General features: G+C 40.8%; 1 protein-coding gene across 1 annotated transcript in view; it reads right to left on the bottom strand.

Moving 5' to 3' along the window:
• Nbas (neuroblastoma amplified sequence) overlaps nt 1-17,047 on the bottom strand; it is a 284,959-nt gene that overhangs the window by 36,063 nt on the left and 231,849 nt on the right. The window contains exons 44-46 of the mRNA XM_013013552.1: nt 11,909-12,127; nt 8,151-8,353; nt 5,924-6,013 (exon numbers count right to left, since the gene is read on the bottom strand). Of these exons, the coding sequence (XP_012869006.1) occupies nt 5,924-6,013; nt 8,151-8,353; nt 11,909-12,127 (512 nt within the window). The remainder of the gene's footprint in view (nt 1-5,923; nt 6,014-8,150; nt 8,354-11,908; nt 12,128-17,047) is intronic.

The raw sequence follows: 17,047 nt of genomic DNA, 5'->3' as shown, positions 1-17,047 counted from the left end.
AGTGCCAGAGTTTAAACTAGCCATATTCTACTCATGCCTGATGCTCACTTGAGCCATGCCTCTAGCCCAGCTTTGTTCTGGCTAAATGGAGAGACAGTCCTACAGACTTCACTGCTCAGCTGGCCTCCAACCACAATCCTCCAGCGCTCAGCTTCCCAAGTAGCCAGGATTACAGATAGGAGCCACCAGTTCCTGGCTTGAAAAACAATTTATAAGTCATGATACAGTGGTACCAAAACCATTATTTTTGGAACTGAAGATGTGTACAAGTGAGTGATAAAGCTAAGCAAGCAAGAGACTCTGAGTGAAAATTCCAGTACCAGCATGCATGCAGGCGTGCACACACACACACACACACACACTATTTGTGCTTGAGAATGAAGGAATGACTTCGTGAACACATGAAAAGCCTTTGAGATTATTACATAATGATCTTACATGATTCCAGGAAGGGCAAGCAAACGCACATGGGCCGCCAAGCAGGGACGTAAGTCCCCCTGTTCTGTACAGGCCCACCTTCCACAATGCACAATCCACACAGACATGTTCCCTCCCTACACAGGAACAAGAGGGTCACTTCCCAGAAGTATGGCAGCCATGAACATATCGAGGGCAAGTGAGAATTAATAAGTGAATGAATGAATGAATGAATGAATACTGGCACTGCAGCAATATAAAAATGTAATTTTTTGCATTACAAGTATATTAAATAAAACTAGAAAGGCAGTAATTTTGGTGTACAGACAATTCAAATCTCAAAGCTGACTTTGATCTTTACTAATAACCTCTTCGCATGTGCCCTCCCATATTTGCCAGTAGTGGTCAAGTGGCTTCTGCACCCTGGTCTGCAGGCACCGTGTCCAGGGGGACTCAACACTATGACCCATCAAACATGCACCCACCGTGGTGCTTAGAGAGCTGGGGGTAGTTACCTTTGCCTCGCAGCAGGAAGAGCAGAAGTCAGATTCAATTCACTCCAATGGGTTTTTAGACATTATCGCTCTGTGTGTGTTTTTTTGTGTTTTCTGCTTTTTTAAAAAAGTGAAATCTCTAGGTACCAAAGAGTTATAAGAAGTCTGGATTATCTGATATTGCTCTCTCTCTCTCTCTCTGCCTGTCTTAAGACACTGCAGATGATAGTGTGTGTGTGTGTGTGTGTGTGTGTGTGTGTGTGTGTGTATAAAAACATGTCTTAAGACACTGTAACTTGGCTGGGTGCCAGTGGCTCACACCTGTAATCCTAGCCACACAGGAGGCTGAGATCTGAGGATCGAGGTTCAAAGCCAGCCCAGGCAGGAAAGACCATGAGACTCTTATCTCCAATAAACCACTCAGAAAACCGGAAATGGTATGTGGCTCAAGTGGCAGAGTGCTAGCTAGCCTTGAGCTGACGAGCTCAGGGACAGCATTCAGGCCCAGAGTTCAAGCCCTACGACCAACAAAAAAAAAGACACTGTAACTGGTATTGTTAAATACTACATCAGTAAATAAAACTCCCAATTACACAAGTGTTGAAAAAAATAGATTTCTCTGCTCTTCTTCATGAATTAGCTTCTATCATCTGGTGAATTAAATTTTATACATCCTTTTGGAAATCACTAATATACTATATTTCACACTAGTGGGGCATTCCTATTAGGAAATTTTCAAAGGTCTACGATGGCAACATGGTATAGGGGAGACAAAGGAGGAAGTAAAAATGCTGGATAAGAAATGTATTCATTACCTTGCTCGTGTCATTGTAACCCCTCTGTACCATATTTTCACAATAAAAATAAAAAATAAAAGAGTAGAAAAAAGGAATACAAGAAAGGCAGAGACAGATGAGGGCTTGAGACCTTGCTGCCCAAAGTTCGGCTCAGGGAGCAGGTGTCTTGGAAGCAGGTGTCTTGGGAGCAGGTGTCTTGGGAGCTGGTCAGACATGAAGAGTTTCGGGCCCCACTTAGCTGTACTTGATCACCTACCCTAACTGTTAGTACCGTCCCATGCAACTCCTAAGCACCCTGCAGTGGGAGGTGCCATCTTGCTCTCCAATGCTGGTTCCTTAATGCCAGACAGATATGACAGCTCAGAGAAATTCATAGTACATTCTTCCTGGATGAGCCAGCACATGTTCCATAACCACTCGGAGCTGCACTTTCTAACTGGTGCAACGGAAATAATACAGTTTGTGTAGCGGGGTTGCTGGAGGACAAAGTGAGCTACTGAACAGCACCCTAGGGCAGGTTTGGTCTTGGCATAGAGTAATGGGTGATAGGGAGGGGAGGAGAAAGAATGTCTTTTTTAAAAACAAATAACAGCAGTATTTTACTAACTCCAGGTTTAACAGACATATTATTTGACAAAACTTATTTTGGCTACTGAATTTCTAAAAACCTATTTTTGGAAGCAAGTTAATAAAGTTAGAGAAACGAGAAATGCATATTCTCAAATGATGGTATGAGGGGCTGGGAAGGTGGCTCAGTGGTAGAGTGCTTGCCTTGCATGCATGAGGCCCTGGGTTCGATTCCTCAGCACCACATAAGCAGAATAAGCCAGAAGTGGCGCTGTGGCTCATGTGGTAGAGCACTAGCCTTGAGTTGAAGAGCTGAGGGACAGTGCCCAGGCCTAGAGTTCTAGCCCCACAACCGCCAAAACTAAAAAAAGATGATATGAGAACACGTAACAGGGAAAGCACACACTCAGCCAGTAGACTTAAATTTCATGACCCTCTAAGTAACTAATTACCCAACAGTACTGACTTCTAACCCTTGGAATAGGTAGGCTGATGTTTAGACGCAGGAATGTGGGTGAAGTAAAGAGGACAGCCATCTGGGCAGGGGCTAAATGTGCCACTGGTGGCTTGTGTGAGAGGTGATTCTTTATGTGATTTCTTATTCCCACAGATAAAAGCAGAGAAATGGGGATTTTCTGGGTGAGTCAGAAGCTGCTATTACACAGCAAATGACATCTGTTCCAACATATAAGTCAAGACTACATGCAGACGACCACGTAAACTATCTAAGAACTAGCTTCAAAACCAAATGTCAGTCTGCACTTAAATTCTTATCCCTCTGTGCGGAGTCCCTGCCAGGAAGGTTTGGGGGTAGTGTATTCATAACCCAACAGCACGCGAGCCTGAGTGCATGTATCTATGGATTGTGCGAGAAGTTACTTCTAAGGCAGCATACACTGCTGAGGGGATGAGGAAAGGCCAAGGGGCTGGGAGTACAGGAGCTTTGGGGTGTCAACGAATGCCTCCTTGAGGTGCCAGGCTGAGCAGGCAGGGCAGCAAGGAATGAGTGACTGCAAAGCACTGCTTTTACAGGCTGAAACTCATGTCAAGGCACTCCTTGAAACTACCCAGAACTCAGAAACTGACTCCTCCGTGTCATTCTACCAGGCACATTATGAGACAGGAAATCCAAGCAACACGGTGAACGGTGTCCGTTCAAAATACACTTACTGAGAACACAAGTTCTGATTATCTTTCTTTTTTTACCTCTCTTTTTAAGCAAAATGAAAGAACTTCCCTGAAGCTTTACAAAAGACACCTTTGATATTCTGTCTCTGTTTTTCCACTCCCTAAAGTCTTTTGCAAATCTAAAACAAAAAACCAGTCTTTACTGAAAAGGCCAAGCTAGCTTTGTTGAAATATCTCGCTGGAACTTCATCATGAAAAACACTGCCTTCCAACCTTAAGATGTTTCCAGCGGGGCAAGCGCTGGGAGAGGCACACAGCGGTAACTGAGAAGAGGTGCTCACTCGCTGGGGGCTGGGATGGGGATAGCGGCCTTGTCACAGAAGCTCCAGGACCCCTGCTACTTGTTTCCCTGGTGTGGCCCAGACAGCATCTCAGCAGGAACACCACTGTTTACCTTCTGTTCCCCCTAAGGCTCATTTCAGAAAGCAGGTCCCTGTGCACAGGAGCCCCCACCTGACCCCCTCCAGCCTACTTTCTGTACGACATTTCTCACGCTCTAGTATGGACGGTATGACTACAGACAAGCTTGATGCCCCTGCAGAACTGTGAGCTCATGAGGTTACTGTCTACTTTCTATCCATATATAACTCCACATGACAACACACAGCAGGACACATAGTGAATAACTATCTTTTTATAATAAAGGATCTATATTATCCACTGTTATAGCTATTCTCTTATCTAAACACCTCAACTGAAGGGGTTTCGAATACTGTGTAGGGGGCAGGGTGCAATACTTTCTCCTATTCACTGACAGCTTATATATATACTGGCCTTCAAACCCAGGGGAAGATCCAGAAGCTAACCTTTGCTAGGATGTAAAGCCAGGGGGGAATCCTGCTTCCACACCCACATCTACAACGCTGGTCATGTCAGTTCCACTCGCTGGGCTTTCATGGCCTCTTCTGAAAACAGCAACACCCTATATAGCCATAATTCATTACAGGCATTAGAGCTACAAAGAAAGGTAGGAAGTGCCATAGTACCGAGCCGAGTGAATAGAATATAAAAACGTTTAAGAATTTAAATTGACGGAAGTGGCACTGTAGCTCGAGTGGTAGAGCGCTCGCCTTGAGCTGAAGAGCTGAGGGACAGCGCCCAGGCCCAGAGTTCAAGCCCCACAACCGACCAAAAAAAAAAAAGAATTTAAATTGAAACTATGAACAAAGGTATGTGTACTTGAATAGTAACTGGAAGGTAAGGAACGCACTGAAATAATTTTCTTACTCAGTGGAACCACAGAAAGTTTCCTGAAACACGTCATTAAGTACTATCTCGTACTGCCACTGAGGAGAGGCGGGGCTGAGGTGGATCTCAGGTACAGGAGGACTGCTGTGCACTCTGAGGGAGCACATCCCTGCAAGCTGCCGCCTGGGCATCCCCTCACACCCACAGACTGGCGGGCGGGTCGGCGGCGGCGAGTGAAACATTACTAGTTGGCCTCATCTTCTTTACCCCTATTTCTCCCCAGGGGAAGAAAACCATAGATTTGTATTTATTTACTTATTTATTTATTTTTGTCAGTTGTGGGGCTTGAACTCTGGGCCTGGGCACTGTCCCTCAGCTCTTCAACTCAAGGCAAGTGCTCTACCATCTGAGCCACAGTGCCACTGTGGGCTTTCTGGTGATTTCTTGGAGATGAGAATCTCACAGACTCTCCTGCCCAGGCTGGCTTTGAACTGAAATCCTCAGATCTCAGCCTCCAGAGTTGCTAGGATTATAGGCATGAGCTACCAGCGCCCGGCCTGACATTTTCACTTAAATGTTTTTCCCATGACCTGACTTGTATCTTCCTGGAAGAAGTCTGTCCTTTGGCTATTAGGGTGCATTGGTTAACAATAGAAACTTGGGTTAGGCTACATGAGTTTTAATCTCAACTCTGCCATTTAACTTGCACTTTTGTTACGTTATTTAACCCGTCTATATGGAATTTTTGCATTTTTAAGATGAAAATAATAGTACTTATCTCACAGAGTTGTTGAGAGAATTAAGAATTGTTGAGAATTAAATAATGTGATATGTGTAAAAAGAAATAGTCTTTCTAAACATGGCGTTAGTGAGAGACACTTTTTAGCTTGTAAAGCCTGTATACTCTGAGTTCCAACAAAGGCACACTTACCATATAAAGATGTTTTAAAAATCTATTATAAGCAATTCTAAGAATGCCCATAATTCAGTTGCACACTTAATCCAGGAAGCCTGGTGTAGATGAAAACCTCTTTCAAGAAGCAAAAGGCAGTTTCCTTAGTCTCCCCATAGAGAAGACAAAAAGAGGTAATGATGTGGGCAGACAGAGCTGGACCCAGGTTTTGGACACAGGGTCAGTCTGTAGCTACGCACAAAGACCCTGGTTCCCCCTCTGCCCACCCCTACCGTGTCAAACAGTCTAGAAAGTCTCAAAAGTATGATCAGAAAAAGTCGGTCTAGGACTCTAGGAGAGCTACTTAGTGCCAACCTTACCCTTGGTCCACACTGGCATGAACTGCTGCAACAACACGTTCCAGGACCTGGAGGGGGTCCCGCGCCCCACCAAGGTGGGCACTGCCACCACTGTGGAGAGAAGAGCCCAGTCAAAGAGGGTCATCCAAGACTCAGAATTACACTTGACGTTCACACGCTGGCTCAGATGAAGCCAGTATATACTCCCTGTTCATAACCATTGTGCTGTGTGTATCAACGTACCAGGACCCATACTAGGTGCTAAGGATGTGGAAATAAAATGGTTTCTGCCATTAAGTGGCTCATGTTTTCCTACCAAGAGAATAATGCAATCTATCTGTATCAATCAGAACGCATCTGTTGAATATTAAGATTTTAAGCATATAACAATAGCCTCGTTTACTTTTTTTAAAATACAACTAATAGTAACTTCCTACTTACTTAAGTAATATTAGCTTTTTAATTATATTTACTTTTTACTCTTCTAGCATTCAATAATTTGCACAGTGGGTGAAATTACTATTACTACTCACACTCTACAGATATGTCTGGAACTCTAGCAAATTCTGAAATGCAAGAAATGAAAAAAAACTTTTATATGAGTTTCCAGAATAACTTAATAATCTAATGAAATCACTAGATTCAATGATTTTTCAAGTCTTTCACATTTTGTGCCTACTAAATTTGACTAAATTGTTAAAACGTAAACATTACAGACATTGCCACTAGTGGTGCCTTTGTCTTAGAAAAACAGATAGCTGACCCCTCAAACTCCCTAATGTCCTCTGTGGGTCAGAGCCAGTCATAGTCCAGAACCAAATCTCTAGTGATAGAACTAGCATCTGAAGGGGGAAAGAAGAAAAACTCTATCAAATTTTAAATGTAAAAATATTACATGTCATATTTTGTGGGTCAGAACCATTCATAGATCCGAACCAAATCTCTAGTAAAAGAACTAATATCCAAAAGGAGAAAGAAGCAACATTCTATCAAAAAAATTTAAATGTAAAACTGCTACATGTGATATTTTGTTTCAATTCTTAACAAAAATGTGCAGTTTTTAGAAAATAAACTATTTAATCAAAACATTAATTGTGCAAAATGTTTTGTTTATGAGCTTCATTTGAGGTTTGCTAGAGGAAATTTTAAAAATACAACTGTAGGAAGTGGCGCTGTGGCTCAAGTTAGAGCACTAGCCTTGAGCTGAAGGGCTGAGGGACAGCGCCCAGGCCCAGAGTTCAGGCCTCATGACAAAAAAAAAAAAAATGTGTGTGTGTGTGTGTGTGTGTGTGTGTGTGTGTGTGTGTGTGTGTGTGTATAACTGTAAAAAAAGGCATAAAATGTGGTAGATATTTTAACATTTGGTTCCTATAACCCACAACAATCATAAAGCTAATAAGCTAGTAACAGAACAAAGCTTCATTCACTAAGAATGTGTTACGTCTTTAAAAATGCTGTTGTATTTTCTGTCTCTCCCTGCATGTGACATTTCTGGAGCTCTCAGAGCACTGAGGTGAAAGCTGTATGGGGTTGGGGTAATTAAACAGATAAAGGCTCATTTGATTTCGGTTCAGCTGCAGAAAACTGACATGCATTTAATCAAAAAGTTCCTCAAGAGCAATACAGAATTACAAAGAATGCTTAAAAGGAGAATAAATTAAACACAACTAAATCTTTTAGTCTAATTGCATTATTCACAGAAAGCACCTGATGCCTCATTATTTCTTAAGCTCACGTTGTCCTCTTTGCTTCTGCTCTCAAGGCAGTCCTACAAAGAGGCACTGGCATTCCCACGCCAAGTAAAATTCCCAGTTGTCAACATCATGCCATTAACTGCAGATATTTAATGTCCTAAGACACTTAGCAGATACCCAGCTCCTTCAGTGTATGATGAATCTTGCTTTGCTATTCCAAAAGAATCACTTCCCACTATCTCAAAAATGGGAATTAGAAAAGGCAGATCTGAGCAGACAGGCTGATTCTTAGCCAATGGCTTCACATGTCATTCTGCTCCTTCTCTAGGTTCAAGAATATTTGAGGAAGGGAAGGAGTTTTAACACATTGCACACTAAACCAATGAGGAGACATGTCATGGTTCTTTATTCTCAGGTTTTTCAAGACTTCAGGCTTTGAGAATACCACTAATTCACTCACTTGAAAATGGTAAACATTTCCACATGCATGCAGACAGTTTAGCCTCATAAGAACCACAACGTGGGTTTTCCTCAATGGTGACTTTAAAGCTTACCTCAACACAGAAATTATTTTCTTAACTGCACTCTGTACTACATCCTTGGGTGAGATATCCAGAGGACCAACCGCCACCTCTAGCAGCTGCTGAATCATCCGGAGAGGCTGCCCGTCTAAACACATGGCCACAGCTTGCTCATGAAGCTTCTCTTTTTCAGATCGGGACAGATCATAGAGGTGACTGTATTTCTGCAGTGTTTCCTGGAAAGATACAGATATGTACTGTACATATATATGTATATATGTATGTATGTATGTATATATATATACAGTGAAATATATTTTATGATGTCCTTACACCAAACAAATTACAACCACAACACCTTACCATAAGTCAGTCATCTGTCATCAACCACTTAGCTCAAGGTTGAGCCAAAATCCTAACTTCACCCCTTTTTTGGTCTTCCCTCATCTAACAGTGTACCTTCTTTTCTTCTCCCCTTTTTTCTTTCCTCCCCACTCTCTCTGATTTATTTGTATAGTGGGCCTTTGTGATCTCAGATTTAAGCGTGTAAAATGATAAGGAAAAAAGGTTCTTGCGAACAGAAGGATTTCTGAACATAACCGAAACGATGTAAAAGTCGATCCTTTAGCACAATGCCAGGTATAAAGCAATATCAATAGATATGAATTTCACTATTATATTATTGAGCTAAAAGCATGTAATAATGACAAGGTATTGAACATCAACAATGTCATCCCAGGTCTTTTTATAGTATCCTTAACAATCCTGAATATGTTTTGTTCTTCCAATTAACCATGTAAAATTTTTAACAAAGGTAGATTTTTATATTAAATAACTAATATTATTTTTGTGATATGTTGTGATTTCAAAAGTAATTTGAGGAAAGGGTTGAATCAGAAGTTATCTTCTAATTAATATGTTATACAGAATACCAATGACAAACATTTTCATGAATCTGTACTCTAAAGATACTTTAAGACTTTGATTGCAGTTCAGCTACAGAAAACTGACGTGTATTTAATAAAAAAAAATCTATTAGAGATAGATATGAAGTGCTTATGGGCTAAACGAATGGCTGACTGAGACTGACTTCAGAGTAATCCACAGCCACAAGATGAGGGCAGGTAGAGCATGATGAAAGAAGATTGGATATTTCTTGGTAGTTGTTGAAACTGGGAGTTGGGAAAATGAGATTTCATTTTATTATTCTCTACACTGCTGGAAACCTTCTAGTCTTTTTAAAAATCCGCATGAGTCAGGCAAGGCAATCACTACATCCTCACCCCACAAGAGCGGGACCCAGGCTCCAGAGCATGCAGGCTTCTCACTTAGAGTCCAGGATGCTGTTTACTGGTCATGTGGGCTTAAGATTACTTCCAGCTTTTGTTAGGGAAGGTGCCAAGTGATGTTCAATGAGAACCCAAAGTCTCCCATTAAGTACCAAACATGATTTGACCAAATGGCACTGATAAGGAATAATATAGCACTTTAAAATCATTACCTATAGGAATATTGTTAATGAAACACTTGAATCTATATACACTAATCTAAACATTGAAGGACAGTATTTATTCCATGAATACCAATGCTAATTCTTTGGAATTTAATATTGACTGAATATACAATTTAAAAAGTAAATAAGTATTTAGAATTTTTGTACTAATAAGTATAAATTATTTTTACTTGAGAATTCAAATTTTATCTGGTTTTATGTAATTATAGATTGTGATATTATAAATATGGATAGGATAAAACCAAAATATGTAAAGACAATTTGTTTCCTACAAAAGCTTCTATATTGTTCACATCACCATTTACTGATAATCATTAGACAGCCTAAAAGATACTGGGTGATACAAAATGAAACTGGTATCAAAGTTCTGAATTATTCCTGTTGTCTCTTAAATAAAAGGCTTGCATTTATATGTCTCATATACATTCTTAAGGCTCCATTTGCTTCACTTATCTGAATTCCTCTTGTGATCTTTCTAATCAAGTGGATTTTATCTACAAGCCAAGGATATAAGTAAATAAGTGTGCATGATTTATGAAAAATGAAAAAGAAGGTTAGTGACCATTTATGGATTAATTTGCCAAAGAACTAAAGGACAAATGGAATATTATTCATGTATCTAAACCGATTTTACTATTAAAATAGTTTGCATAGTAATTTTTCAACTTCCCATTCGTGAAAAATAATATTTAAAGTCGCGTGACTGTTGAAACATAGACTAAACTTTCTGAGGGTCTCCCAGGGCTTCTGTTTCCTTGTATCACTCTCACACATGCATCATGATACTTCTCTAAGGACAAGGGCTTTGCAGCCACATGGTAGTGTTTTGCAAAGTCAGAATCTAAACTAGCAACCAACTAGGAACAAGTATACTAACCAGAGAATTCACGGACACATGTAGCATCAGAACAGGATATGGAGTGAGCATCTTACATATTTTTAGAATATATATATATATATATATTATATTTTTAAAAATCTGTTGGAGCTATTTCTGAATTCTTCTGAAAACTAAGGGATAAGGTCTCATTATTATTTGATGGGAATGCAAAACACACAGCAGCAGAAGAGCTTGAGAATCATTGTCTTCAGCATGTCTGAACTTCAGGACTCTTATCCGGTGTCCCTTCAACTCCTGCTATACTGAACACGTCCATTCCTCCACCATTCTCCCCCATACTCCTTTCTTTCCGAGGTATTATCTGTATCACCTGTGTTACAAGGCCCAAATTCCTTTTGAGAGTGAAAAGTGAATTATCAAACAAGGGATAAGGATGAGGTTAAAGGTTAAAAGATTAAGGACCAGGGCTGGGAAGGTGGCTCAGTGGTAGAGCACTTGCCTTGCATGCATGAGGCCCTGGGCTCGATTCCTCAGCACCACATAAGCCAAAAAGAAAAAATAAAGCCGGAAGTGGTGCTGTGGCTCAAGTGGCAGAGTGCTAGCCTTGAGCTGAAGAGCTGAGGGACAGTGCCCCACAACCGGACCCCCCCTCCAAAAAAAGATTAAGGACCATTTTCAAGAATATCTGCAGATCTGAAAAGCCTCTCAAAACTACTGCTATAGTTAGGATCTTAAGTGTTCACCAAGGTCTATGTGATTTCCATGGTGGTGCTGTTAACCTGTCAATGGGGATCTCAGTGATAGGTCTTCAGGTATTCGGGACATGACCTTGAAGGTATAGTGGACTCCAGTCCTTCTTCTTTTCTTCTCTGCTTGCCATGAGGTGAACGGTTTGCTCCACCATAAGTTCCTGCCATCATGTACTGCCACAGACCAAAATCAAAGTGGCCAACCGATCATGAACTCAAACCCTGAAAGCTATTAGGAAAAGAAACCTTTCTTCCTCCTAAGTTGATTCTTTTAGTTATAGTCAAGTTTTATTATTATGCTATTTGTTATAGCAACAGAGAGGTAATTAAAACTACTACTAATGAAGGCTTAAAGAAGAAATAAGCCAGCTGCCAGTGGCTCATGCCTCTAATCCTAGCTACTTAGGAATTGAGAGCTGGGAGTGAGAGGACCGTGGTTCCAGGAGTGCCCAGGCAGAAAACTCTGTGAGACTCCATCTCACTGGGCATGGTGGTGCATTCCTGTCATCCAACATAAGAGAGGAAGTCTTTAGAGATTGTGTTCCAGAAACATGTCCCTAATACATAAAATAACTACTGCATAATAGGGCTAGAGGCATGGCTCAGTGGTAAAGGACCTGCCCCTACCCAGTACCTCACTTAAAAAGAAGATGAAATGAAAGAATATCCTGACAATGAGTTTTATTACCTGCTCACTACTCTTCAGAGAAACAATGAAGCTGTGGCTGAGTGTTTCCAGGTGGGCAAGTGATTTCTCCAGATGATGCAAAGTATCTGCATAGGTCACTTTAGAATCACCGGCTTCTGGAATGTCTTCTTCGGAATTTCTTTTCCTTGGCTTCTCAATAAAATGTTTGACTGTCTTGATGGCCTTTCTAGTCATTTCTTCACGTGCTTCCACAGTCAGCTTTAAAACAAAAGGCAAAGATAATCCAGCAGTACAGCAGAGGATGAAAGCAAGCCTTTAACACACAATTTAATCAAGAAATAAAACTCTCACTAGTTTTGCTTCTGTGAAAACAGCAGCAGTGAAATATCATTCGTACTATTAACCTAGAAACTGATTTTTAAAACTAATAAGCAAAATAGGCAATGTTGGGATGGATAAAAGTATTACACTAATTGCTGATTCATACAAAAATGAGTCCTTTAAAAACCAGGACTTCTAGTTTTGACCATTTATTACAACCCAAAGGAAACTAAGCTTCTGGCAGGGGGTGGGGCGGAGGGGGGGAGTATGGGAAGGGATGTGAAGGGGAAACAAAAAGGAGGCAACATGCTTGATAAGAAATGTACTCGTTATCTTGTCCATGTAATTGTAACTCCTCTGTACAGTATTCTCACAATGAAAAAAAAAAAAAAAGAAAAGAAACTAAGCTTCTGGCTGGCTGAGGGCACACATTGTAATCCCAGCACTCAGTGTGCTCAAGTAGGAGGATTTCAAGTGTGAGAACAGTTTGGACAATTTAGTCAGTTGGAGGCCAACCTGGACGACAAAGACGTCATCTCAAAACAAAACCCAAACAAGAAACCTGCAATCTCACGGTTAACTGTAACTGCACACTCTGCAGCTTCCCCAGCCGTCTCTGCATCCTCTGAGTCTAACAGAGCGCATGAAAAGTGCTTGATGCTTGAACCAAAGCAAGGCTGAGTAAGAATTAACACAGTATAATGAATCTCTTCTTTCTGAACATTTATATTTGTTTTCTTAAGGAACAGAAATTCAGGGAACTATTTGGATATACCAATTTGCCAAATATTCCTCCTCGCCTACTATATGATGTAAAAGCGTTTCACCAATAAACCAGGAAGAGGACAGGAAAGGCAGGTGGTCACAAGGCCAAGAAGGAAATAAGGTACAGGAAAAACTAAGGATCTCAATGCATTCAGATAGGTACAGATGTGATCTTGTTGCCCAAGGTTTAATTAGCCATTGCCAATCAACCCTAGAATGAAGTAGACTGGAATAAACAACACTGGAAGAAAAGTAAACCCAGGAAACTGATATTAACTACCTAGTCAGTTACCTGGCAACTTGACAAAGTACCTCAAGCCTTAGTTTCTTCATTAGGAAAATATGTAAAAAATGCAACTAATTGTATAATATCATTTTAAGAAATTAAATTAGATAGTATGTGAAACAATATAGTGTCTTGCCTATGCAAGGAAGTCAAATTTTCATTTGATCAACTGATAAACTCACAGGCCATCCTCCTGCCACCAATTAATTATTCCCTTATCTTTCTAATGAATTTGCCATAGTTCCCTTTTAGAGTGTCCCTCTTTTAAATAAGCTTTTCAGATTCCTAAGCATGGGACAAGGATTTTCACAAGCTGGTTCCAATATAATCCTGTCTCATAGTATAATTGTAACCAACACTGGATCTAGCCCCAAAGACATGTCATTGCTCCCAAGTGTCCTTATGTGCCTGACTCTTGCTTCCTTCTTCCTGCCAAGGCCAAGTTCTAGTCATGCTTGAAAGCAGGTGGCATCAACCCAGATTGACCTGTTTCCTCAGCCACTACAGGCAATCCATGGGCAGGCCCTCAGCAGTGACACCCACGGGCAGGCCCTCGCAGTGACACCCATGGGCAGGCCCTCCCAGTGACACCCACGGGCAGGCCCTCCTTCTTCAATGCACACTCCTCTGTCTCAGCTCTCTGCACACTCCTAAAACTTGCTTTTGGTCATGTGACACGAGTGACTGTTTTCAAGAGTTTTAACTGTTTGACTTCATCACCACAGTGTCATTTAAGAAAGGTATTTTTCCTACTTTAATTGATCCTCAAAATAACCAAGTATTTAAAAATAAATAACCTGATAGTTACTAAAAGAAATAACCTTAAGTGAATCTTCCTGAGATAGCCAGGGCCTAGAAGAAGCAGAATGATATTATAATAAAAGACAGTAGGCCTTTTACTAGACTAGGTGTTTAACTTAATTCATGTTTTTCGCCTTTTTGTGCTACAAAATAGGTTCATTGTAAAGGATTCCAGGGTAAGATTAAGAAATATAAGCCACCATATAGAATTTAAATCTAGCTACTTATTTTCTTTTAACTGTTCTATGATGAAGCAGAAGTATAAGAACAAAAGTAACTGAAGAAATGTATGAAGAGGTAAAACATTAATTGCTTTACCATACCTGGTGGCCAGATTGTACCTTGGTTCTTAGAAGGCTTCAGTATGAACATGTCACTCACGCATTATTATTGCAATAATCAAGGTAACAGTTTAACAATTCCTCACAATAATTACTATTAACATATGTGGGTTTTATGAAGTTGGGTGGCTAAATTGCTCCATGTTCAATAAATAGGTTCTGATGAGCATCTATTTTCCAAGCTCTATGGAGAAATGGGATCAAAGCACAAACCATGAAGGAACCACATATGTTTGGGATAAGGATGTACAAGGAGAACATAGTTGGGCCTCATCTATGACACCAGCAAATCTTTTTGAAGTCACTCTTCAAAATATATCCAGCCTCTAAGCACTTCTCAGCACCTCTGCTGCCAGCACTAAGTTCTTAGACACCGTCATCTGTCATGAAGAGAATGACAGTGTTTGGAACTTGTCTCCCAATGTAACTGAGCTGGTGTTTTCACCCGACACAAACCTTCAATTTCAGTGCACCTTTCAACTTCCTTACAGTTGGGAGAAGCATGTTCTAGTCAATAAAATCTGAACAGAATGGTATATGCCACTTGTGAGCAAAAATGACCTGGGAGGCATGGTTCAAGTGTTAGACCGCCTCCCCAGAAAATGTAAAGACCTTAGTTCAAATGCCAATACGGTGAAAAAAAAATCCACCTGGATCATTATCCATTCCCTCTTTGAGAGCCACAGCAACCACGGAGTGCATGTTGCCCCATGGCACTGAGAGGAAATGGTTCGGCTTACATCAGCTGGATCCTAAGTGGCTTTGGGTGCAGAGTCCTCTACACCCTTTGCATAGGAAATGAGGGATTGTTAACTCCCTGTCCTGTTTAGGCCATTACGTACCTCAGTTCATTCTGACCAACAACAGATCCTAAGAATAAGGCAATGTGGTTTTGCAAAAATAGTTATCTATGTTATATTCTGATGAAATGTTTAATAAAGTAGTGGTAATCTAGGGCACAGATTATATCCTTAATGAATTTGTGGCTCTACAATGTTGGAAGTGAATGTGTTGGGTATAATAGAATGCTGTTGTTCAGCATTATAAGAAAGAAATTTATTTAGGACTATTGTTCATATTGTATACAGGACTAAAATAGAAAAGAGAAACAGCCCATAAATTCAGGGTTTTTTTTTCAAACAATGCTTTTAAAAAAGACACATTAATTTTGTACCCTAGTAGTAAAAGATTGAGAAGTAAAATCTTTGGAAGATTAAAATGCTTCAGGGGAAAGATAAAGCAAGGGTGTGACACCTGTAAATTCTTTCAATTGGACAAAATGACTCAGGGCAGAGATCCAATTAATGATGAGGTCCTTCATAGAAACCCGATAGCTTTAAGGTAGTGCCGTTTAAATTGAGAAAGAAGATGTATGGGGATGATACATCAAAGAGTATATAGTTAAGGTGAAAAATGTCTCCAAACAAATAAGCAAAGAAAAAGACCCTGGAGATGAGCTTTGTGGACACAAGCTGCTAAAAGGTATCTAATATATAAGGCTTTACTATGTTTCTAAGATAGCTGTGGTGCTCAAGAAGATAAGCTGAGGCCAGAGATGCTTATAGTTAGTTGGAATCAACACTGCAGGCTTCCACCTTGTCCAGGTAGGACGCTCACACTGGGAAGCTCTCAAGGAGCACAGGCCTCTCACCTCACTCCAGCGGTGACCACAGAAGAAAGTGGAAAGGATTTCCTTTGAGTCTAGAAACTAGGCTCACGGAGAACAACAGAGAAACAAACAGGTCACTGGAAAGCAGGGTCAAGCATACTAAGGACCTTAACCACCCATAATAGGAAGACCTGAAACCTTTTTAAACCTCTGGAATTGTACCTGCCAAGCATCTCCTCTTCCCACCCCTCAAAAGTGAGTGCTTAACTGAAGTATCTTTGCCTGTGTCACCATGTAAGCTGCAATTTCAGTGGGGATGGGGGAGGCACAGCTGAGGGTTTTGTCACTTTACTCAGTCTGTCCATCTGATGCACAGCCTACTGGAAACTATACTTACTCTACTATACTTACTGGAAACTATACTTACTCTGCAATATGCCTGGAGCGACCTGCGGTGAGATGGACTGTGTTCTATGGTAGGAAGAATGTTTGCTCAGTGAACAAACAGAAGGGCGACCTGGAACTCAAAGTGGTACTAACCACCCATTCAATCGGCCCCCCTCGACTCCTCAGTTCCCAGTAGTAAAGATGGCTATGGGGCCAGGTAGGCCCTTGGAATGTGAGAGGAAGACAACAGGACCTGGGCTAAGGGAGTCTCACAGCTGCTCCAGTGCCCTGACTTCTCTTCTCTGCCACCCGAGAGACTCCCAGTGGGTATGCATACTGAGGACAACTTCTGTTGTATAGGACCTCTGTGATTCTGGGATTAACATCTTACTCCAGCACTACCCAGTAGCACAGTGATAATTTTTTAAAATAATAACGAATAACTGCTAAATTAATAAACAACTCTACTCCACATAGAATAGACATCCAGAAGTGAAATGAATTTATATATTTTCCCATACACACTCATAGTCTAGAAAGTTCCAAACAGATTATCCACAGACTTCAGAAACCTATTCCAGTAATAGTTCCCAAGGAGACAAGAATTGTAAATGGACGTGTGTGTGTGTGTGTGTGTGTGTGTGTGTGTGTGTGTGTGTGTGTGTGTG

The sequence above is a fragment of the Dipodomys ordii genome, unplaced genomic scaffold (assembly GCF_000151885.1).
Source record: "Dipodomys ordii isolate 6190 unplaced genomic scaffold, Dord_2.0 Scaffold20, whole genome shotgun sequence".
Classification (NCBI taxonomy): domain Eukaryota; kingdom Metazoa; phylum Chordata; class Mammalia; order Rodentia; family Heteromyidae; genus Dipodomys; species Dipodomys ordii.
This window is presented reverse-complemented; position numbering and strand designations above follow the sequence as displayed.